The sequence below is a fragment of the Oncorhynchus keta genome, chromosome 4 (assembly GCF_023373465.1).
Source record: "Oncorhynchus keta strain PuntledgeMale-10-30-2019 chromosome 4, Oket_V2, whole genome shotgun sequence".
Lineage (NCBI taxonomy): Eukaryota > Metazoa > Chordata > Actinopteri > Salmoniformes > Salmonidae > Oncorhynchus > Oncorhynchus keta.
The window spans coordinates 44,382,400-44,406,462 of NC_068424.1; the positions used below are offsets into that span (position 1 = coordinate 44,382,400).

The 24,063-nt window shown below is 43.8% G+C and overlaps 2 protein-coding genes across 3 annotated transcripts in view; one reads left to right on the forward strand and one right to left on the reverse strand.

Moving 5' to 3' along the window:
- The window catches only part of LOC118375230 (palladin-like), a 28,520-nt gene extending 16,805 nt beyond the window's left edge, over positions 1 to 11,715 (forward strand). For both annotated transcript variants that reach the window (XM_052507127.1, XM_052507126.1), the window contains 9 exons: positions 1,930 to 2,826; positions 3,411 to 3,558; positions 4,983 to 5,084; positions 6,022 to 6,059; positions 7,641 to 7,773; positions 8,268 to 8,475; positions 8,582 to 8,747; positions 8,967 to 9,100; positions 10,913 to 11,715. In XM_052507127.1, coding sequence (XP_052363087.1) covers positions 1,930 to 2,826; positions 3,411 to 3,558; positions 4,983 to 5,084; positions 6,022 to 6,059; positions 7,641 to 7,773; positions 8,268 to 8,475; positions 8,582 to 8,747; positions 8,967 to 9,100; positions 10,913 to 11,166 — 2,080 coding nt within the window. In that variant the 3' untranslated portion in view covers positions 11,167 to 11,715. The remainder of the gene's footprint in view (positions 1 to 1,929; positions 2,827 to 3,410; positions 3,559 to 4,982; positions 5,085 to 6,021; positions 6,060 to 7,640; positions 7,774 to 8,267; positions 8,476 to 8,581; positions 8,748 to 8,966; positions 9,101 to 10,912) is intronic.
- Positions 11,716 to 12,970: 1,255 nt separating this feature from the next.
- LOC118375247 (histone deacetylase 3) lies at positions 12,971 to 23,245 on the reverse strand. The gene is made up of 15 exons (XM_035761766.2): positions 23,066 to 23,245; positions 22,596 to 22,678; positions 22,346 to 22,488; positions 21,849 to 21,930; positions 21,555 to 21,611; positions 21,366 to 21,421; positions 21,121 to 21,254; positions 20,173 to 20,253; positions 19,767 to 19,840; positions 19,598 to 19,662; positions 19,322 to 19,411; positions 18,974 to 19,032; positions 14,092 to 14,171; positions 13,758 to 13,915; positions 12,971 to 13,633 (listed from the first exon to the last, which is right to left on the reverse strand). Exons 1-15 carry the CDS (start codon positions 23,118 to 23,120, stop codon positions 13,564 to 13,566), a joined length of 1,287 nt encoding a protein of 428 aa, XP_035617659.1. The 5' UTR covers positions 23,121 to 23,245; the 3' UTR covers positions 12,971 to 13,563.
- Between the last annotated feature and the right edge of the window lie 818 nt (positions 23,246 to 24,063).

Here is a 24,063-nt window from a genome sequence, read left to right on the forward strand (position 1 = left end):
GCAGGAGGGACTGGTGCTCTTCACAAAAAAGATGGCATCATGAGGATGGAAAATTATGTGGATATATTGAAGCAAAATCTTAAGACATCAGTCAGGAAGTTAAAGCTTGGTCGCAAATGGGTCTTCCAAATGGACAATGACCCCAAGCATACTTCCAAAGTTGTGGCAAAATATCTTAAAAACAACAAGGTATTGGAGTGGCCATCACAAAGCCCTGACCTCAATCCTATAGAAAATTTGTGGGCAGACCTGAAAGTGTGTGTGTGTGTGTGTGTGTGCAAGGAGGCCGACAAACCTGACTCAGTTACACCAGCTCTGTCAGGAGGAATGGGCCAAAATTCACCCAACTTATTGTGGGAAGCTTGTGGAAGGCGACTCGACACATGTTAAACAATTTGAAGGCAACGCTACCAAATAATAATTGTGTATGTGGACTTCTGACCCACTGGGAATGTGATGAAAGAAATCAAATCTGAAATAAATCATTCTCTCTACTATTATTCTGACATTTCACATTCTTACAATAAAGTGGTGATCCTAACTGACCAAAAGCGGGGAATTCTTACTGGGATTAAATGTCAGGAATTGTGAGGAAAAATAATTGGGCAAAGGTGTATGTAAACTTCCGACTTCAACTGTATATCGATTCTAGAAACATAAAGCCCTTTATTTTCATATAACATCAAAATAATTTCACAAATACAAAATACACACTTACTGTACACCATTTTAACCTGCTTTATCACAGTTGCAGCCGACCAGTATTTTTCAGTGACATGTTTCTGGCAGCCTTCCTTCAGTGTTCAGAGTATGCTAATTAGCACAGGTGGTACCTCTGTCTTCCGTCTGTCTTCAGTAAACACTCACTGTAACTTGGAGATATGGCTATGTGTGAAGACTAACCCTATAAAGGCGTATCAATTTACCATGACATTTTTTGAAAATGGTTTATTTCTGATATGAAAGATAAGCTCCTTATGCTTCCTCCTAATTTCTAGCAAAGGGTACATGGTGATAGTGTGTTAGTGGTGTAGTTGGTTCACTAAGATGTATAAATCCCCAAATATACTGTATTGACTCTAGCCTCTTCCTGTCCTACCATGGAATCAACATAATGATTCCCTTCAAAATGGAAATAATTTGAATGTCAGTGGGAGAGATCCCTTTTTCGACAAGAGGGAAAACTGTATGCTTTCCAGGCAGTCACACAAAGCTCTGAAAGGACCAGAGCACTCAATAGCATCTCTCTATTTCCCAGTGTCCCCTTTCTGTTGGATCACAGTCATACCATTCCAATGTTCCCAAAGGGGAGGGCGGGCTTATTCAGTTGGAACTATTTGAGTTTCAGATGGATCATGTGCAGTCCGCTGAGCCAGTAAGACTCCTTATTCTACAAGACAGACAGTCATCTGCTGTATGAATTTACTTCTGGATTGTCTTTAGCATGGTGAGAAGACATTTAGTAGCATGGTTTAGACCCTGCTTGAATCTGACGGCGGTTGGGATTTGAAATGCTCGTCACAGTATTGGACGAGGATGTCGGCGTTCGCTGTAAGAGAACTGCACCTGCCAGCTAGTGTCAGTCAACACTACAGGCTCCTGATTTAGCCCCTCAAACTTGAATAGCAACATACGGCAACATGTGTCCACTACTCTCTTGCAGGTCATGTGGCCAGTGTTTGTGTTCAATACATTTGTTGAGTGTGTAAGGCAAGCCAAAACATACACAACATTGAACTTTTCATGGTGGATTTACTCTGATTTATTTACTATGCAAAAAGGGGCACTTAACATGCATGATCCACATAAAAGGCTGTGCATGGGTATAACAATTTTACTGTCGTAAGAATTGTCGTTTCTATGGTCACCATGTATCCTGTTTTAACTTGAGTAATGCAAGTTAAGTTACCAAAGTGTTTTTCCTTGCAGGTCTCTAGAGCCTGAGCTGCAGCCACCTAGTAAAACCCTAGAGGAGCCGTTCAGTCCAAGTGAAAAGAGTATCCACTGCTCAGAGGGACAGAGGTCACCTGAAACCCGCACGCCCACCCCACCCCCGCCAGCCTTAAAAATAAAAACGACCCCCAAACTGTTCACTCCCAGCAAGCCCAGCTTCCAGAGCTCAGGAGACTCTGGAGGCAGCAGTATGAGCAGCAGTGTGGCTGACCTTCCCACCTTCACCCCCAGCCTCTTTGCCCCCAGTGCCTTCAACTATGCACGGCCACGCCAATTTATCCAGTCCCAGCCGGCCTTCCAGGTCCCCAGCTATGATGTAGCCCAGGCTCTGCCTCAGTCCAATGGGAACAGCAGCAAGGCCTCTCCCTCCTCCTCCAATCTGAGCTCCCCCATTTCCACTCCTGCATTCTCACAGCCGCCGGTGTTTCCCCATGACCCTCCTCCTCCCGCTGCCCAGCCCGTGTCCCCGTCCCGTGCCCCCATGCGCTCCACTATCACACTCACCCCGAGGGTCCCCAGTGCTAACACCAGTGTCAGTGTCCCAGCCCCATCTGAGCCCAAGTCCCCGTCCTCTTCAGCTGCCTTCCTCTGCTCTGTCCTGCCCTCTCAGTCCACCCCACAGTACAAGCCTGCATCCATGTCCATTCCCCAGCCTCCATCACCAGCTCGCTCCTCACACTCCCCCAACCCTCCCAGCCCCCTGCCCAAGCCCCGCTTTGATGCCCCCCTGCACATGGCTCTCCCTACTGACAGCCTGCCTATGAGTCGGTCTCCCCACTCCCAAACTCCCACCACCGTTTCCATGCCACAGCCCTCCTTTCCTCCTCCCTCATGCGTGTCTCTGCCTCCTAGCTACAGAGGGACCCCAAACATGTGAGTTGCTATATTTTGAAATGGTAAATAAAATGCCTAAGTCTTAGCTAGTATGTTATAGCCATTCACCATACACTGAATATACAAAACATTATGAACACCTTCCTAATGTTGAGTTGCACCCCCCCCCCCCTTGCCCTCAGAACGGCCTCAATTCGTCGGGGCATTGACTCAACAAGGTGTCGAAAGCGTTCCACAGGGATACTGGCCCCATGTTGACTCCAATGCTTCCCATAGTTGTCAAGTTGACTGGATGTCCTTAGGGTGGTGAACCATTGTTGATGCTGATTGGAAACTTGAGTGTGAAAAACCCAGCAGCTTTGCAGTTCTTGACACAAACTACCATACCTGTTCAAAGGCCCTTAAATCTTTTGTCTTGCCCATTCACCAGTCCATGTCTCAACAGGCTTAACCTGTCTCCTCCCCTTAATCTACACTGATTTTGAAGTGGATTTAACAAGTGACATCAATAAGGGTCAGTCTGTCATGGAAAGAGCAAGTGTTCTTAAAGTTTTGTATACTCAGTGTATATTATTTTAACATGAATGGTTGATTTAATATTCTGGCTGGCTTACCCTCTCCAGCCTTCCCAAGCTCATTGTGAAGAAGGCTCCTGCCCCTCAGCCAGTGTCCCTCAACTCGGATGAGCAGATCCAGGGCTCCAAGGACGCCCTGATCCAAGATCTGGAGAAGAAGCTACGCACCAAAGAAGCCCGCAGGAGAAACAGCCAGGTACTCATTATAACAAACTAGCCCGGAATCAGTGAGCAGTGAAGTGTTTGTAATTTTTGTGTGGATGTACTGTATGTATGTGGATAGGGAAATGTGTGATGTGATTCAGTGTCAAGACAATGTTATAATCTAAGTGTTGTCTTATTTAATGTGGTTAGGGAATAAACAAAGTACTTTTCGATAACTTGCTTGTTTACTCCACTCCCACGTGAATGCTGTACAAGAAGACGTGTGGTTCCCTTCCTGATTTGAACCCATACAGCATACATCATCAGACCATTTTGATATCACAATGTGGCAACTATGAAAGAGGGAAATATGGATTCGTAACTTATCACCCTCTCGTAGTATTCCTGTATTAATTAAAGTCAAGGACATGCAATATCCTTTACGCCACGTGCATCAAGAGGGATTCTCAACTTTGAATAGATACTTCAATAGGACCCAATTACTAGAAGCTTCAGTGGAATCACTGGGACTTAGTGGACCAGTGTATTATGATCAACACAAGGCAGCTGTTGTGTTGAAGTAGACCCTATAACATTGGAGGCTGCTCTATGGACAGACTTACTTACACAGCCGGTCCCAATTCACTTTCTACCTTATCCATAACCCTTCGACGTTTGCAGATCTGAAAGGTCTGAATAGGTATAGCAGTTCAGTGGTGGAGCATCCACCATATTGCTTCCAATGAGTAAGTTGGGACCATAGACTTAGATGGACAACTCATCTGTGTATCTGTCCCATTATGGCGTCTGTGAGAGCACAGGCAGCGCCGTAGAGGCCATCTACATTTTGAAGTAGTACATTTACTTCTGAGTTGGTAAAAAAAAAAACTTGGCGTGCATATGGCCACCTGGAGTGTGTTTTGAAGACGTATAAAACCCAGGTTGGAAATGTTACTGCCACCGGCAGTTATGGAATGTTTTCTCACGTGTATAATTCATCGGCTGATCCCTCCTGATGACCTGGATGTAATTATTTGATCCTTCCTTAACCCATAGGAAGTCCCACCAAGTTGAGTACCTCAAAATGGTGAAAGTCCTCAAGTGCGCTGCCCATGCTAAAACAGGCTTTTGGGTGCTAGAGTTGTATGTGACTGCAGTATACTGGCTCAGCATTGGCTGGTTTACGGGTACTATACAGGATATGGTGTAACCGGTGGGATTTGAACCTGGGTCTCCCATGGGAGAAATCAAAGTCTTGACCTTTTAGAGCAAGAGGAAATTCCCTTTTGGGCCGTTACTGATTTTGAAGTTTTAGGCGGGGCTACCTCATTACGTGACTACTAGCAACCATGACCGACTCATGTCCGCTACGCTGGCCATTGGCTGTTTTACTGGTACTATATAGTATATCGGCTCGTTTAATTGTACTAGTACACTGATTGACCATAGGCTGGTTTCCTGTTTGTCCCCTGACAGAAGTTGTCCTATGAGGAGCGCATGGCTCGACGGTTGCTGGGTCCAGATAACGCTGCCTCTGTCTTTGACTTTGAGAATTCCTCCGACTCACAACTCGACCAGGTATAATTTACTCATATCCCTTCTATATCATCCATTACAACCCATTTGATTTACAGGAAGTTCTTTTAGGAAGTACAATACACTTTTTTCATTTTTTAAATATATTTTTTTCAAGGAACCATACTTTTGTCACGCTACTGTATGTCTTTGATCTACTAATATACTTATACAGATCACAAGCTTCTCAGGCTTGGAGACATTGTTACTAATACTATGTGGGGTTTAGATGGGATGTTCCCTGCACTATGTGTGACTAGTCCCCTGTCACATCAAGATCAGCCCTCAATTCTCCTCACACAATGGGTCTGGGCTCCGGCTCTGTCCTCTTCAGTGAAAGGAGAACTGCACAGCCCTCTTCCAAGAATGCAGCTAGAAATAGCAGGTGTGAAGACTGCCATAGCGGCATTCTCCCAAGGATATGTAGTGTAGGATGCCAGAAAGAGACCACACATACACACAACAGTACAACACGTGTGCCCACACAACAGTACAACACGTGTGCCCACACAACAGTACAACACGTGTGCCCACACAACAGTACAACACGTGTGCCCACACAACAGTACAACACGTGTGCCCACACAACAGTACAACACGTGTGCCCACACAACGGTACAACACGTGTGCCCACACAACGGTACAACACGTGTGCCCACAGCACTATCCCCCGTCTGGCCACCCCTATTGCCTTAGGCATAGTGTCATGTACTTTGAAATGTTTTGCAAGTCTGGTTATTAGAGGTTGTGTTGAAGTAATGCCTTTTCAGGAGAGGATGTAGTCTTGAACATAGGCCACCTTTATGGGTGAACTTGAGTGTTGGCACTACATATAGTGTAGAGGCAGTGATGAATCACTCTCTATATACAATATGTGAATGTTTTTACACAGGTCCATGGCAAAAATGTTATTCCCAAATCTCTCTGTCCTCTCTTGCAGCCAGAATCACCAGAGGGACGTAACACTGGAGGAATATGGTACATTTCACCCACAAGCATGTGTATAACATTTCTAATGCTTTACATTTGAGTAATTTGGCAGACACGCTTACCCAGAGCGACTTACAATAGTGCATTTGTCTTAAAGGACGGTTCCTCACACTGACAGTTTCTCCCAGCTCATAGACGACTATCTACCCCCTCTCCTCTACTAATCGATGGTTCGGTTTTCTTTAAACCGCCACTACAAACTTAAGCTAACCTTAGCCACCGCAACTTAACAATCATGTGGGCATGTTTAAAAAATATATATAATTATCACCTTTTTAAAGTAACATCAAACCAAATAGGGAGTTGATCTGAATTGATTTCAGGTGATTTGGACAGTTTTCTTTTCTTTAAACATGCCCCCATCGATTTGATAGCCCCCACAAGCTAACAATCTAAGGTTAGCTGAAGTTTTTAGTGGATGTTTAAAGAACTGAACCAATGATTAGTTTCTCTTGGCCCATAGACTACATTCAGGGTGAGGAACTGTCTAACATCAAGTTGTAAAATGGTGAACTACTCCTTTAAGATAGTTGTGATTTATATTTAAAATACTTATTTAAGAGGTAGGGTTTCAGACTTTTTCGGAAGATGGACATTAGGAGGACACTTATTCCACAATTGGTGTGCCAGGACAGAAGCGCTTTGCCTGGGCTGAGCGGTAGCTTCCCTCCGGTAGGGGTGGGAGGGCAAAGAGACCAGAGGTGGCAGAAAAGAGTGCTTGGGTTAGGGTATTGGGTTTGAAAATAGCCTGAATGTAAGGAGGGGAGAGTTCCCTCTAGCTGCTCCATAGGAAATCACCAGGGTCTTTAAGATGATGTGTGCTTCGAGTGGAAGCCAGTGGAGTGTGCGGAGGAGCGGGGTGACCTGGGAGAACTTGAGAAGGTTGAACCCCAAAAGAGTTTTGCTCATACCCCATATACACAATAAATCAGTAGATGAGGAGACCAGAAAGAGAAGAGAGCTCCACGTGAGGGTGAAGGCATGTGCGAATGAGACCTGAGACCTGAGGCTTAGGGCTGGGTAGCGGGTTGTCGGCTCCAGGTTGAGTTTCCTGGCGCAGCCGTGTGTTTGTGTGCTGTTTCCAATGCCTACCACGGGCTCCGGTTCCATGCTGTAAGTGGAACAATAATAGACCATGAACTGAGTGAGCTGACATGTCTCCCAGTCTCTACAGCTATGATGTCTTCCTTACTGATGTTTTCTGGGATTGCTTTGTCTTCCCATTATGATGCACAGTTGGAAGGTGAAGGGCACATGCTGTGTTACTTGAAGTGAGATGGCTTAGGATCCATGTGTGGACTTTTTGTCCATTTTGTTTGTTAATGGGTTTTTCTGAACAGCATGAATGGAGATGCATCATTTGATGCTGTTATGAATTAGTTCAAATTGCTTTTTGAACCTGAAAAGATAAGAGTGGGCTCTCTTGACTGCATGAAAACTCAATCATTCAAAGTCAGCCATCAAAGGTGCAGTTATGAAAGCTCCTCTGTTCCTACCCCCTCCCTCTTCTGCTTTCACTTTCTCCTCACTCCTTTCTTTCTCCTCACTCTGTCTCTTTCTTTCCTCTAGGGGAAAACACCATTCTGGTACTGATGGCAACGAGGGCTCGGCCATCCAGGAGAAGTGCTATGCTCCACGTTTCATCCAGGTCCCCAAGGACCTTACAGTGGAGGAGGGCAGGTTCTGCAGGATCGACTTCAAGGTACGGCACTGGACACGCTGTAATCACTTTAGTCGTGAATGTTGATCAAATGCATTATATGTAGCTAGCATTCAACATTATTATAGCTGGGATCTATTTCCTAGGTAGGAACTTATTGCTGAGGTATCTTCTGTAAAGACCTCGTTAAACTTTGACACAGACTCGTGCAACAATTTTATTTAAGAGTCATTTAATTAAAGCCTCTGGAGTCCAAACATGAAACTCAATATCACATCTGGACAGAATAACCAGGTTGTAAAAAGCTACCCTGTACTCTCCTCACCCCTCATCCACTTCCTCATCTGGGCTATCAGGGTCCCTGCACTTAGCCCCGCATGACCCCCTAGTCGTCCACACTCCAGTCCCCACACTCCCTGGGTCACTCGCTGCTCAAGGTTGTGTCCAGAGTCATATTTATTAGTACACACTGTAGCAAAACATTTTGCAACAAAATGTTTCTATTTTCTTCTGTTTGATGTTGGCTGTGTCCTCAGGTGGGAGGTCTGCCCACCCCAGATGTGGCCTGGTATCTCGACGGGAAGGCCATCCGCCCCGACGACTACCACAAGATGCTGGTGTGTGAGAAGGGCATGCACTCCTTCATCATTGAGATTGTGACTGTGCATCATGCCGGTGTCTACGAGTGTATTGCCAGAAACCGCGCTGGGGAGAACCGCTTCTACATAAAACTAGAGGTTATCGGTAAGGGCTGTTTTTGATTACTGTATTCTGTCAACTAATCTCCCATGTCCCATCTCTTAGCTTAGCATTGATGCTCGAACACTGCTTTACCCCCTCTCCTCTTTAGCCCAGGAGATGCTTCGCCCGCCCACCTTTGTCCAGAAGATGCTGAACTCTCGTGCCCTGGAGGGGGACACGGTGAGGTTAGAGTGTAAGGTGGCTGCCTCCCCTCCACCAAAACTCTTCTGGAAGAAGGACAAAGACATGCTGCGCATTGACCCCACCAGGATGAGGTTGATGGACCTTCAATTCCAAGTTTGAATCCTCTCAGAAGGAGAAATGCTCACAGTAGAGATTGTAATTTCTGACAGTTAGCTGACTTGCAGCCAGCTGAAATGTGTTTGCTTATTAGCTGATTTAGTTTGGCTAGTTAAGGTGAACCTCTGTTGGCTATAAGTGAGAGGTGCTGTTGATTCCATGAGAGAGTAACCCACGCCTGATGTGTCTTCCAGCCTGTACCAGGATGGCACTGGAAGTCAGTGCCTGCTCATTGAGAGGCTGGTCAAATCTGATGCAGGCTGGTACACCCTGTCTGCCATCAACGAGGCCGGCATGTCCACCTGCAATGCCAGACTGGACGTAGGAAGTAAGTGGACCGTGTGTGGGTGTGTGCTTATCACACAAGTCTTTAGTTAAGAGATCCGATTGGCTCATCCCTGTCCGTTACCTATTACTGTGTGTATATGTTTCAAGACTTAAACTCATAAACACCACATAACTGCTGTGCCAATCGAGCTCTTGTGGCCCTTCACAGCTAATAGTGTGCTGACATCTGCACTAGTGGGACAAAGGCAGGGATTACCACACTGTCTACATCCGAGATAGACAACGCTGGCATTGAAATGGCATACTACATTACTGTACTATAAAGAGTGGTGGGAAAAGTACCCAATTGTCATACTGGAGTAAAGATAATAGAAAATGAAAAGTGGGTCACCCAGTAAAATACTACTTGAGAGAAAGTATTTTCGTTTTAAATATAAGTTTCAAAATTAAATGTAATCACTAAAATATAATTAAGTATCAAAAGTCAGTATAAATAATTTCAAATTCCTTATATTAAGCAAACCAGACGGTTCAATTTTGTTTTTATTTTTACATTTACAGATAGCAAGAGCACACTCCAACACTCAGATATAATTGACAAATTAAGCATTTGTGTTTAGTGAGTCCACCAGATCAGAGGCAGTAGGGGTGACCAGAGATGTACTCTTGATAAATGTGTGAATTTTACCATTTTCCTGTCCTGCTAAGCATTCAAAATGTAACCAGTACTTTTGGGTGTCAAGGAAAAATGTATGAAGTAAAAAGTACATTACATTATTTTCATTAGGAATGTAAGCGAAGTAAAAGTTGTCAAACATAAATGGTAAAGTATACATACCCCAAAAAACGACTTAGGTAAAAATACTTTAAAGTACAACTTAAGTACTTTATACCACTGACTACAAATTACCAGTGTTATGCAAAAACGTATGTACTGTAGCAGCAAGGGGAAATTGTCTGTTACTCAATATTTGCAGTACTTTCTGCTGTTACGATGGAGAGGAGCAAATTTCCTGTCATTTCTCCTGCCGTCCTGCAAATACAGTAGTTGCCATGGCGGTGCAAGTTGTAAAGGCTGATAGAAACCCATAACAGATGTATCATTACAAGGCTAGGAAAATGAGGGGCTGCTGTATTATATTCCTCCTCGATCACATAACATGCCATCTGGTACGCGGACCGAGAGCGGCCATATTGACTTTTACCTCTATTCAGCCTAGCTAGCTGAAGAAGTAGTCTGAAATGTGTCGGTCAGAGCGAGGGCATATACTTGCTCTATCCTCTCAGCGCAGGGTTACTAAATGGAAATACTGACTCTTCTTCGCTCATATGATTGTCTCATCACGATGATGTCAGGCCCCAACTGTGCAGCAGAATTTAGCCGGACACTCTGCTGGCCACAAGAAAAGCTTGTCTTTCGACTCCCAAGGTTAACCTGTAATTGGAGATGGTGCTTAATACAGCAACGCTTGGCAGAGAGGGCTGCGACGCCAGTCTCACAGCACAGGCATGCCTCAATGGCACTTGTGCAAACCTTAATACCGTAGCAGTTTATCCTTGGAGTTATTTTTAGGAAAATCTCTTAGGATAGCAGCACATTCCTCCTCCTGTGTATGAAGAGGTCCAAACATGATTTCAAATTCCTTATGTTAGGCAAACCAGACGGTACAATTTTCATGTTTTTAAAATAATAGGTTGGTAATATTTGACGTTGACCGGCTTTATTTTCATTTTGTTTTATTACCTGGCTCAAATGCAACAGTTCCATTATTATTGCATTAGAGGTTCAAAGAGCCTGTTCTGAATATATCTTGATCTTTGTATTCCATTCTGTTTACTCTTGTCTCTGCAGCTCGCACCAACAAGCCTGCCCCCCCTACAGGCAAGCATTTTAAAATCCCCCTCAGCCGTCTCCCTGTCCTGACTCCAGACCCCACCCCCCAGCACACGGCCCCCTGTACGAGAGCGAGGAGCTCTAGACAAAAGTACACCAGGAGTGTAATAATCGTGGATGTGTGTTGTGCTCCTTATCATACCTGCCTGTGTCCTACCACTGAGGCTGTCTTGTTGTTTGTGTCTTTGGGAGGAAACCAATTGAGGTTTTGAGGAAGCGGGTAGATGGACTCACATTTTGCCCACACTGCCTCCAGGACACCTCAAAAGACCCCGCATTTGTCAAATGCACTTTAGTTTGAGCCCTTCTGGTTTTGTGTCAAGGGCATGCTGGTCAGATGCGGGTTTCCCAACCGCACATCCTCTTAGTGTGGTGTAGCCTTCCTGGCCGGTGCACTTGACTTGGCACAGACCTTTGTCAAATGCTGTTCTGTGGTTTGCTGTTCTAGTGGATAGAGTATTAATCATGTATCGTCTCCAGACATGTAGCTATCTTTCGAAGTTCCTTCACAAAGCATCGTTTTTATGACGGCTGCTTCAAGTGAGAATGTGTGTAGGTGATATTTCTGTTTTTTAAAGGTCAAATGGTTTTATTATATAAGCTATTTATTGGACAATTGCTTCTAAATGTAAATGGTTGCCGTAACACCCGAATTTACCACAACCTCAAGGTCTGATCCTGACCATAGAAAAACATTTTGAATAAGTTATGTACTGTGTATGATGTGAAATTGAATGTGTAATAAAGTTTTCATGACCTTATTATAGGTGGTTATTTCACTTTGAAAATAAGATATAAAATTGAGTTCATATATGCTGAACAAAAACTATGTAAAGACATGTTTCATGAGCTGAAATAACAGCCCAGAAATGTTGCCTATACACAAAGCTTATTGCTCACATCCCTGTTTAGTGAGCATTTCTCCTTTGCCTAGATAATCCAGCCACCTGACAGTTGTGGCATATCAAGAAGCTGATTAATCATGACAATTACACAGGTGCTCCTTGTGCTGGGGACAAAAGGCCACTCTAAAATGTGCAATTTTGTCACAACACAATGCCAAGTTGTGGGCGTGTGCAATTGCCATGCTGACTACATGAATGTCCACCAGAGCTGTGGCCAAATAATTGAATGTCAATTTCTCTACCATAAGCCTCCGTTTTAGAGAATTTTGCAGTACATCCAACCGGCCTCACAACTACGTCATCCACATCCTCCACCTGCGGGATCAACGGACACCAGCCACCTGATGAAACTGGGTTTGCACAACTGAAGAATTTTGGCACAAACTGTTACCTGTCTCAGTGACACTTATCTGCATGCTCGTTGTCCTCACCAGGTACGTAAACAGTCAGTCAGTGGCAAATGCTCACCATCTTTGACCACTGGCACACTGGAGAAGTCTGCTCTTCACAGCTGAATCAGTTTCAACTCTACCAAATAAATGGCAGACAGTGTATATGGCATCATGGGCGACTGATGTCAATGTTGTTGGCAGGTATAAGCTACAGACAATGAACACCATGGCAATTTGACTGCACAGAGATCCTGCGGCCCACTGTCGTGCCATTCATGCGCTGCCATCACCTAGTTTCAGCATAATCCACCGCAAGGATCTGAAAATGTCCGTTCTTCCATGGCTTGCATATTCAAACATGTCGCCCATTGAGAATGCTCTGGATCGGGGTACGACAACGTGTTCCAATTACCGCCAATATCCAGCAACTTCGAACAGCCATTGAAGAGCGGGACAACATTCCACAGGTTAATCAGCCTGATCAACTCTATGCAAAGATCAGGGTGCATGAGGCAAATGGTAGTCACACCAGTTACCGACTGGTTTTGTGATCCATGCCCCTACCTTAAGGTATGTGGCAAACGGATGCATATCTGTATTCTGTCATGTGAACTCCATAGACTAGTGCCATTTGACATTTTTTCAATTGACTGGTTTCCTTATGAACTCCAGTAAAATCTTAAACTGCATCTACATTTTCCAGTGAAGAATTAAAGCCATTAAGTTTTGTAATTTATTTTATATATAAAATGTAAAAAATACAATTTCATAACATTTTGACACACTTGATATTCAAAGGACGGACCTTTTGGGCTCCCAATGTGTGAAGTGAAAAACTGGTAATATAAAGACTGACACAGGTCCCCTCGATACAGGAAATCAACCCCCACTGGACAGTTAACCTGACAACCTTTTTAGGACGAATTCTCTTCTATCCTGTTCTGATGAAAAAAGCCCAGACATTTAAACAAGAGACGACATAACGTTTCAGTACACGAGTATTGGGCTCCTCTTGGCCGTCTTCAGGTGAGTCAGAAGGTGACTGACTCCGTAACTGTTGAGGAAGTGCTTGGCAATAGAACTGCTCAGGATGATGTACGCTACATACTCACACATAGTAAAAAAAATAAAAAGGAATTCATGGTGGTGGTCTCTCGCTTTAAGTACAGTAAGGTCAAGTCCATCAGATGGCTATGGTTAAATCGCCCATTTCTTGGGGAGGAGTAATCATGGTGTCCACTTTCCTTAGACTGCAGCCTTGAGACTACAGTTTCCCAATCATTTCAGAAGGAAAAGTCTGACATCTGAGCGCTCAGATCTCCACGTCGCTCTCCTTGTCGTTGTCATGGTCACCATCATAGAACTCATTGGCTGCCTCCGGCCTGTAAAGAGAACATAAGCCATTTAGTTCACAGATACTACATGCAGTTAGACCAAAACGGGTCATATTGATTCCATTACTAATATGTTCCTGTGTGTCACAAAGCTGACTACGAGTGTATTCACCTGGAATAGTTGTCCTCTGAGCCCCTCTCATCTGGGTCTCCCTCGTCAGTACGCTCGTAGCTCAGGATGTCGGAGGGCACGTCGTGGATCTGGACACTGGGGGCGTGGTTCAACATCTTCAAGTTCTCAAAGACCGTCGAACGTATCTGCTCCAGGTACTAAACAAACACAGGAGGAAGATAAAAATCACTTAAACTGGAGAGAACAAGTTTCATGGTCACACATATTCAATAGTTTGAATCCTTGTTGAAAACATTATGTAGACTGTGGTTCAGGAATACAAAAAAAAAAACAAGAAAGAGGGAGAGCGCATGCAGTGCATTCTCAAACTTACCTGTCTTGAATTCTGGTTCTCTATCCTGGTGCTCACATCTGGGTGGAGTGTGAAGTCTGGAGCAAAATACTCAAAGTACTCTGGAGAGATGAGAAAGAAAAAAAGTGCTTTTATACTGAAAAAATATATAAACGCAACAAGCAACAATTTATGATTTTACTGAGTTACAGCTCATATGGAAATCAGGCAATTGAAAAATGAATTTGGCCCTAATCTAAGGATTTCACATCACTGAGAATACAGATATGAATCTGTTGGTCACAGACACCTTAAAAAAATAAAAGTAGAGGCGTGGATCAGAACCAGTCAGTATCTGGTGTGACCCCCCATTTGCCTCATGCAGCGCGACATCGCCTTCGCATAGAGTTGATCAGGCTGATTGTGGCCTGTGGAATGTTATCCCACTCTTCAATGGCTGTGCGAAGTTGCGGGAACTGGAACACGCTGTCTTACACGTCGATCCAGAACATTCCAAACGTGCTCAAAGTGTGACATATCTGGTGAGCATGCAGGTTTTCAGCTTTGAGGAATTGTGTGCAGATCTTTGCGACATGGGGCTGTGCATTATCATGCTGAAACATGAGGTGATGGCAGCAGATGAATGGCACGACAACGGGCCTCAGGATCTCGCCACGGTATCTCTGTGCGTTCAAATTGCCATCAATAAAATGAAAGTGTTTGTTGTCCGTAGCCAAACCATAACTCCACCATGGGGCACTCTGTTCACAATGTTGACATCAGTAAACCGCTCGCCCACACGACGCCATACACACTCTGCCATCTGCCCGGTACAGTTAACTGGGATTCCTGCGTCCCAGTGGCCATCGAATGTGAACATTTGCCCACTGAAGTCAGTTACAATATCGAACTGCAGTCAGGGCAAGATCCTGGTGAGGACGATGACCACGCAGATGAGCTTCCCTGAGACTGTTTGACAGTTTGTGCATACCTACAGTTTCATCAGCTGACCGGGTGGCTGGTCTCAGACAATCCCGCAGGTGAAGAAGCCGGATGTGACGCTCCTGTGCCGACGTGATTACACGTGGTCTGCAGTTGTGAGGCCGGTTGGCCGTACTGCCAAATTCTCTAAAACAATGATGATGTGGCTTTTGGTAAAGAAATTAACCTTCTTTCAAATCAAATGTTATTTGTCTCATGCGCCGAATACAACAGGTGTAAGTAACCCTTACAGTGAAATGCTTACTTACAAGCCCTTAACCAACAATGCTTTAAGTTAACTTTTTATTTCTTAAGTAAAAATAGAAAATAAAACAATTAAAACAGCAGCAGTAAAATAACAAGCCAGGCAATATACAGGGGGTACTGGTACAGAGTCGATGTGCGGGGGCACCAGTTAGTTGAGGTAATATGTACAAGTAGGTAGAGTTAAAGTGACTATGCATGGATTAAAAACAGAGTAGCAGCAGCGTAAAAGAGGGTTCTGGGTAGCCCTTTGATTAGCTGTTCAGGAGTCTTATGGCTTGGGGGTAGAAGCTGTTAAGAAGCCTTTTGGACCTCGACTTGGTGCTCCGGTACCGCTTGCCTTGCGGTAGCAGAGAGAACATTCTACGACTAGGGTGGCTGGAGTCGTTGACAATTTTTAGGACCTTCCTCTGACATCACCTGGTATAGAGGTCCTGGATGGCAGGAAGCTTGGCCCGAGTGATGTACTGGGCCGTACGCACTAGCCTCTGTAGTGCCTTGGTTGGAGGCCGAGCAGTTACCATAGCAGGCAGTGATGCAACCAGTCAGAGAGAACATTCTACGACTAGGGTGGCTGGTGCAGCTGTAGAACCTTTTGAGGATCTGAGGACCTATGCCAAATCTTTTCAGTCTCCTGAGGGGGAATACGCTTTGTCGATGAGAATTGGGGCATGCTCTGTCCTCCTTTGTTGTTGTCCTGGCTCCACACGACCAGCTCTCTGACCTTCCTATAGGCTGTCTCATCGTTGTCGGTGATCAGGACTACCACTGTTGTGACACCAGCAAACGTGCTAATGGTGTTGGTGTCGTGCCTGGCAACTGTTTTTATTTAACTAGGAAAGTCAGATAAGAAATTATTATTTACAATGATGGCCTGCCTACCCCACACCCGGATGTCGCAGGGCAAATTGTGCGCCGCCCTATGGGACTCCCAATCACGGAAGGATGTGATGCAGCCTGGATGCAGTCAGTGAACATGAGTGAACATGGAGTACAGGAGGGGACTGAGCACGCAGCCCTGAGGGGCCCCCATGTTGAGCATCAGCGTGGCGGGTGTGTTTACCTACCCTCACCACCTGGGGGTGGCCCGTCAGGAAGTCCAAGCTCCAGTTGCAGAGTGAGGTGTTTAGTCCCAGGGTCCTTAGCTTAGTGCGGCAGAGTAGCCTAGTGGTTAGAGCGTTGGACTAGTAACCGGAAGGTTGCAAGTTCAGACCCCCGAGCTGACAAAGGTAAAAATCTGTCGTTCTGCCCCTGAACAGGCAGTTAACCCACTGTTCCTAGGCCGTCATTGAAAATAAGAATTTGTTCTTAACTGACTTGCCTAGTTAAATAAAGGTAAATAATAGTGATGAGCGCTATGGTGTTGTACGCTGAGTTGTAGTCAATTAATAGCATTCTCACATAGGTGTTCCTTTTGTCCAGGTGGGAAAGGGCATTGTTGAGTGCAGAGATTGCATCCTCTGTGGATCTGTTGGGGCAGTATGCAAATTGGAGTGGGTCTACGGTTTCTGGGATAATGGTGTTGATGTGTTGGTGTTGACCATTCTTTCAAAGCACTTCATGGCTACAGACATGAGTGCTATGGGTCGGTAGTCATTTAGGCAGGTTACCTTAGTGTTATTTGGCACAGGGACTATGGTGGTTGGCTTGAAACATGTTGGTATTACAAACTGTCAGGGACAGGTGGAAAATGTCAGTGAACACACTTGTCAGTTGGTCAGAGCATGCTAGGAGTACATGTTCTGGTAATCCATCTGGCCGTGTAAATGTTGACCTGTTTAAAGGACATCGGCTATGGAGAGCGTGATCACACAGTCGTCCGGAACAGCCTGTGCTCATGATTGTTTCAGTGTTACTTGCCTTGAAGCGAGCATATAAGTAATTTAGCCCATCTGGTAGGTTTGTCACTGGGCAGCTCGTGGCTGTGCTTCCCTTTGTGGTCTGTAATAGTTTGCAAGCCCTGCCACATCCGACGAGCGTCGGAGCCGGTGGAGTACTATTCAATCTTAGTCCTCTATTGACACTTTGCCTGTTTGATGGTTCGTCGGGGGCATAGCGGGATTTCTTATAAGCTTCCGGGTTAGAGTCCCACTCCTTGAAAGCGGCAGCTCTAGCCTTTAGCTCATTCCGGATGTTGCATGTAAATCCATGGCTTCTGGTTGGTGTATGTGCGTACAGTCACTGTGGGGACGATGTCATTGATGAAGCGACTGATGTACACCACACAGTGACTGATGTGGTGTACGCCTCAATGCCAGCGGAAGAATCCCAGAACATATTCCAGTCTGTGCTAGCAAAACAGTCCTGTGGCTTAGCATCTGCCTCATCTGACCACTTCCTTATTGACCGAGTCACTGGTGCTTCCTGCTTTGGTTTAAGCTTGTCAGAAGGAATCAGGAGGATAGAATTATGGTCAGATTTGCCAAATGGAGGGCGAGGGAGAGCTTTGTACGCGTCTCTGTGTGTGTCGTAAAGGTGGTCTAGAGTTTTTTTCCTTCTGGTTGCACACGTAATATGCTGATATTAATTAGGTAAAAGTGATTTGAGTTTCCCTGCATTAAAGTCCCCAGCCACTAGGAGCGCCGCCTCTGGATGAGCGTTTTCCTGTTTGCTTATGGCCGTATACAGCTCATTGAGTGCGGTCTAAGTGCCAGCATCGGTCTGCGGTGGTATATAGACAGCTATGAAAAATATAGGTGTAAACGGTCTTGGTAAGTAGTGTGGTCTACAGCTTATCATGAGATACTCTACCTCAGGCGAGCAAAACCTTGAGGCTTCTTTAGATTTCATGCACCAGCTGTTGTCTTCAAATAGGCATAGGCCGCCGCCCCTTGTCTTACCAGAGGCCACTGTTCTATCCTCCTGAAAAGCTTAAAACACGCCAGCTTTATGTTAATCATGTTGTCCTTCAGCCACGACTCGGTGAAACATAAGATATTACCGTTTTTAATGTCCCGTTGGTAGGATATAAGTGCCCGTAGTTTGTCTATTTTATTATCGATTGATTGTGCATTGGCTAATAGGACCGATGGTAAAGGTTGATTACCCTCTCGATGACAGATCCTTACAAGACACATGGACCGCCGTTCACGATATCTATGTATTTTCCTCCTGCGAATGACGGGGATGAGGGCCTTGTCAGGTGTCTGGAGTAAATCCTTCCCATCCAACACGCTGAAGAAGAAGAATTCCTCCAGTACGGGGTGAGTAATTGCTGCCCTGATATCAAGAAGCTCTTTTTGGTCATAAGACACAGTGGCAGAAACATTATGTACAAGTTACAAATAACGCAAAAAAACATACATAATAGCACGATTGGTTGCGGGATCGTAAAACGGCAGCCATCTCTTTTGGCGCTATTATTATTATTATTATTGTCCCCCAACACAGGGTTCACCTGTGTAATGATAATGCTATTTAATCAGCTTCTTGATATGCCACACCTTCCAGGTGGATGGATTATCTTGGCAAAGGAGAAATGCTTTGGGATGTAAACAGATTTGTGCACAACATTTGAGAAATAAGCTTTTTGTGCATATGGACATTTTCTGGGATCTTTTTATTTCAGCTCATGAAGCATGGGATCAACACTTTACATTTTGCATTTATTTTTGTTCATTGTACATCATATTATGCCAATATAATATCAAACCAATGTACAAAAAGCTTGCTCACTTACCACTATAGGGCAGCTCATCACTAATTGGCTCATCGACTAGGAGGGAGGTCTCATAGGTCCTAGAATGGCGGAAGAGCAACAGTCTTAAGTGGTTCCATATACACTGTGAGAACATTATCTCTCGGTCTCCATTAAAAACAACTGTCACCTAACCTCTACACCAGGTGGATTCAAGGTCCAGAGCTTGCTGGTTTGGTTCTACCTGATAATTAATTACACACACCTGGTGTCCCAGGTTTAAATCAGTCCCTGATTAGAGGGGAACAATGGAAGAAAAAAAGGCAGTGAAACAGGCTTCGAGTTCCACACTATAGTTCAGTTACAGCAATGAAATAAATGAGTACTCACCAGCATCTGGCCACATTGCGTACTGTGTACCCCCCTCCTCCCAGCACCAGCAGGGGAATCCTGAAGCTTTTTACAAACTCCACACATTCCCTATAGGAAAAATAAGTACCCTGGGTAAGAGAGTTTACCATATCCTGGCTCCTGTGTAAATTGGTAAGGGATTTTCTGTAATCACTTGTGCCCTCCTACCAGTAGGTTGCAGGATATCCTCATATTATAGAGTACATTGACTTCCATCCACCGAACCTGAATCCTTATCACTACAAAGACACTTACCCATGGCCTCGTATACTGAGGTTGAAGCATCCTAGTCGGTCACAGCCCAGAGAGTCAGCCCCACACTATCAATGACAAGAGGTGCATGTATGAGTACCATATTCAATACCACAATCCATGCCACTCATGCGAAAACGCTAATGATGATCTCTGGCTGCCAAATGCTCACCTGAAGAACGATACAGGTTGGCTGGTAGAAGTCCACCACTTGCTTAATGACTGGCTGAAAGAGTTGCCTGTAGCCTAAGAAACAAAGTGTGATAATGATAAGGTATTGGACAAAATTAAGAGAATTAATCCTTTCAAGCATTCTTGCCAATTATGCAAGGTTTTGCTCAATTGATCCCCTATCAAAAATCAGGAAACATCTGTTGTTGGTTATTATCCAGTATACCATCAGACCCTTTATAACACTCATCAGAGAGATGTTAATAGTTTATAAGTCAGGCAGAATAACACATATCTGATGAAAGCACTCCCCAGAGACATCTCACTGGCCTGAGTCTAATAGCATTATCAGACTGGATCGCCAGAGAACCACCCTGAGTAGGGGATCCAGAAAGGACACTACTCACTCTGGTCATCGATCCCATCACGGAGAGGCACGTTCAGGCAGTAGTAACGGCCGCTCTCAGCCCCCACCTCATACATGTCACCTATGGGACAAAACATAGAAACACAATTTGTTCATCAAAGAATAGGCTCATTAAGGGGGCTTTCACACCATATTGGTTTGGAGCAGTTTTCCCGAACATTGCCGCGTTTTCCCCCTTATTTGGACTGGTGTGAACAGTATCCACACTAAACAATGCACTATGGTTCACTCAAAAATGGTGGTCTCAGTCCATATCTATATGTATAGTGGTGCGGTTCGCTGCAGGTGAGATCACAGTCTGGACCAAACACAGGAAAAGAACCAGAGGTATGAACCAGAGGCATGCATTATTACTGGTTGTTTGACTGCGAGCATTTGATAAAATGCACACAGCACGATATAATGTTTCAGAGATATCAAGTTGTGAGTAGCGGTGCATTTATGATCGCATCTGATGCAGATTAGGGGAGATATACCGGGGATATAGGCTATTGAATAGCTTATTCACTTTGCACTTTGAGCAGTTATTGCACAGTTTCCACATGTCATTGGAAGACCAAAGTGAAAGTAATATGACGTTTGGGACACACAAGCTATGCTTCTGGATAATCATAAATGGATTTAACGTGAGCATTTTCACCAACAAAACAAATGACTTGCATGAACATGTGATTTTGTTTAGGCATTTCAGTTCGTTTGACATTTGACAATGTGAAACTAACCGGACCAAACAAAAAAAAAAAATACCAAAATACATACACAAAATACAAAACAAGCTGATTCGAACTATAGCTCAGAACTGTGTTTGCCCTAAGACACCTCTATAGCCCCATAGAGATATTCAATCATTTAGTCATTAAGACAAACTGTCTATTTATCAATGAGTATTCTCACTGATTATAACAGACTCTCATATGGCTTGTCTTACCTGTGCCTGGGAAAAAGTAGTTCCCATACTTGTGGAAGGATACAGTCATGACCCGATCAGTCAGGTAAAAGGCTTCCTGCACCCCATCGCCATGGTGAATGTCAATGTCTATGTAGAGCACACGTGGGTGGTATCTAAAGATAGATTTACATTATTAGTTGTCAGTGATCCTTAGAGGGATGTGAACCCAGAAACAGAGGGGGAAAAAACTATATTTAGGAAATAGTCAAATACTTTACTCTTACTTCAAAAGCTCCAGTATACTGATGACAATGTCATTCACATAGCAAAATCCAGAGGCCTAAAAACAAAAAACGAGTGAAATCATGACATCATAAAGAGCTGTAAATAGGCATATATAAATATGACCAGAGGCCATAATAAATTGTAAATTGTCTTGACAAAGAAACAAATGAATGTCGCATAATTCTTACCTCAAATTTCTTAGCATGATGAAGACCCCCAGCCCAGTTGATGGCAATGTCACATATCTGCAAAACAATGGCCCCGATCAATACTCAAATCACAAAGTCTGGTTGACTATTTACCTGGCTCTGTAAATTGCTGAATTGCTTGCTTGGCCTAAATAAATCTAGCCTACCAGTAGATAGAATACATTTATAACATAGTCCTGACCTGACAAAAAAAGGTGAGCTTTCCGTTTTCCCTAAAACAAACTGACCTTCACAGTGGTACAACATGGTGTGTGTGTGCGCGCGTGCGCATACCTTGTGGTTTAGCTGTGTTGCTCCCTGTAGTGAAGCTCCGGTATACCTGGAGCAGAACTCAAACAGGCCCGGGAATACAGGGCTGACAGGGGACACATGCATTATCACACAGGTATATGTGTACGTCAAACAGATATTGATAACAAGTTGCACATTACAGTGAGCATAATATTACATCAACAACAGTCTGTATTATGACACATTATGTATTTCACACAGTGTTATATTGTCCTCAAGTCACACATGAATCCAAATTTACACCAGGTTAGCAATGTAGGCTAATACATTATAGAACCCTCAAACTCAACTCTAGACCTCGAAGCCAGTTCCACTGTTTTTTTTATTTATTCTTCCCCTCTAATTGGGGACTGATTTAGACCTGGGACACCAGGTGGGTGCAATTAATTATCATGTAGAACTGAAAACTCCTAGGCTCCAGACCTCGTCGGGGAAGAGTTGAATACCCCTGTTATAGAATATAGATAAGACATTCTCACCAGTCATCCCCCACATTGAAGGTGTTGAGACTCTTTGTGAAGCCCTGCATATTGTTGGGGCTGACCTTCTGAAGAAAGTCAATGTAATCTTCTGAGTGAAATCGGCACATGTCATGTTGGGAGGCTTTGTATGGTTTGAAAACCTATAAAACAAGGACCAGTCAATACATGAACATGGTGTCAAGAAGGACATGAAAGAGTCTCGTTTCATCTGGTACTTTTCAGCATGTTTAACATCAGCAGGACTTACCTGCATCTTTTTGTATAGGCCATAGTGCAAAACAAGGCTGTGCGTCAGAGAGAGACGATGGGGTTTCATAGGGTGACCAGCACCTTGATAAAGAAAGAAAAAGCAAAAATCATGTTTCAGTTAATGTTATTCTCTCCTATGCAGTTATCAATTTCTTAATTTCTCTGTGGTTCTGCATGGTGCTAGCTATCATTCATAATCTACCTAGCTAGGAAAAATATAGCATAAAACATCTCTACTCTTGCAAACACACGACTATTAGCGAGTAACCTTAGTTAGCGAACACGTTTCGAGTTTGCGGCGAGACCTATTGACCTGATTGCTAGAATAAATAAGAATAACGTTAAAATCAAATCACAAATTTAAAAGGAAATAACTGTATTACCCTAACCTTATTCGTCTAAAAAAAAAGTTAGCAGGCTGGCTAATATGCTATGCTTGAGTCCAGCTTTGTGTCGCCAAAATCTTACCATAATGAAAGTTCCCCACGTCCGGATCATAAAAATATGCTGTTCTGTTGGACATCTTTTTTTATACGGTTCGCTGGGTGTTTGTTACTGTAAATATATAATTGCTTCATTTAGCAAGTAGCCACCATTGTAAAAGGCGAGTAAAATGTACGTCATTATCCAGTGACAGTCAAAGGGGGCGGGAGTAGGGGGGTCATTGCTAAAAGGGAACCAGTAAAATAGAGAGCAAATTAATCATAGCGGGCAGAAAACGCTGGGCTTCCTCTCACCACAATATTTGGTAGTAAGTGGAAACGCCAATTATGTGCTTCACATTTATACAATATGTGAAATATATGTCTCATCGTTCTATCTGTGGTACTACTGTGAGGCTCTATTCAATCAAATCTAATTTTATTGGACACATACGTGTTTAGCAGATGTTATTTCAGGTGTATCGAAATGCTGGTCTTTCTAGCTCCAACAGTGCAGTAATATCTAGCAAGTAATATCTAACCATTTCAAAACTATACACACAATTCTAAAGGAATGGAATTAAGAAAATATATAAATATTTGGATGAGCAATGTTGGAGCGTCATAGACTAAAATACAGTAGAATATAATACAGTATATACATATGAGATGAGTAATGCAAAATATGTAAACATTATTAAAGTGACAAGTGTTCCAGATTTTACTTTTTGTAGAAGGTGAGAATTTTCGAAGCTGGTTAGGGTAATTAATGTAGCAGGTTAGAACAATTAGTTTAAGGTTAGGAAAACAGTTAGGGTTAGCTTAAATGCAAAAGAATCAACTTTTGACATTAATTTGACAAAAGCTGGATAGCTTCTAGTCATAACCAGGGGCAGTAGCATGGCTAGAAGGGTTCCAGCTTTTGTCAGAATTGACTTTTCATAGCAGGTTTATGATAATTAATGTGGCAGGTTCTGAGAAATAGGTTAAGGTTAGGAAAATGGTTAGCTAAAAAGCAACAACAACAAAAAAAATCTACTTTTG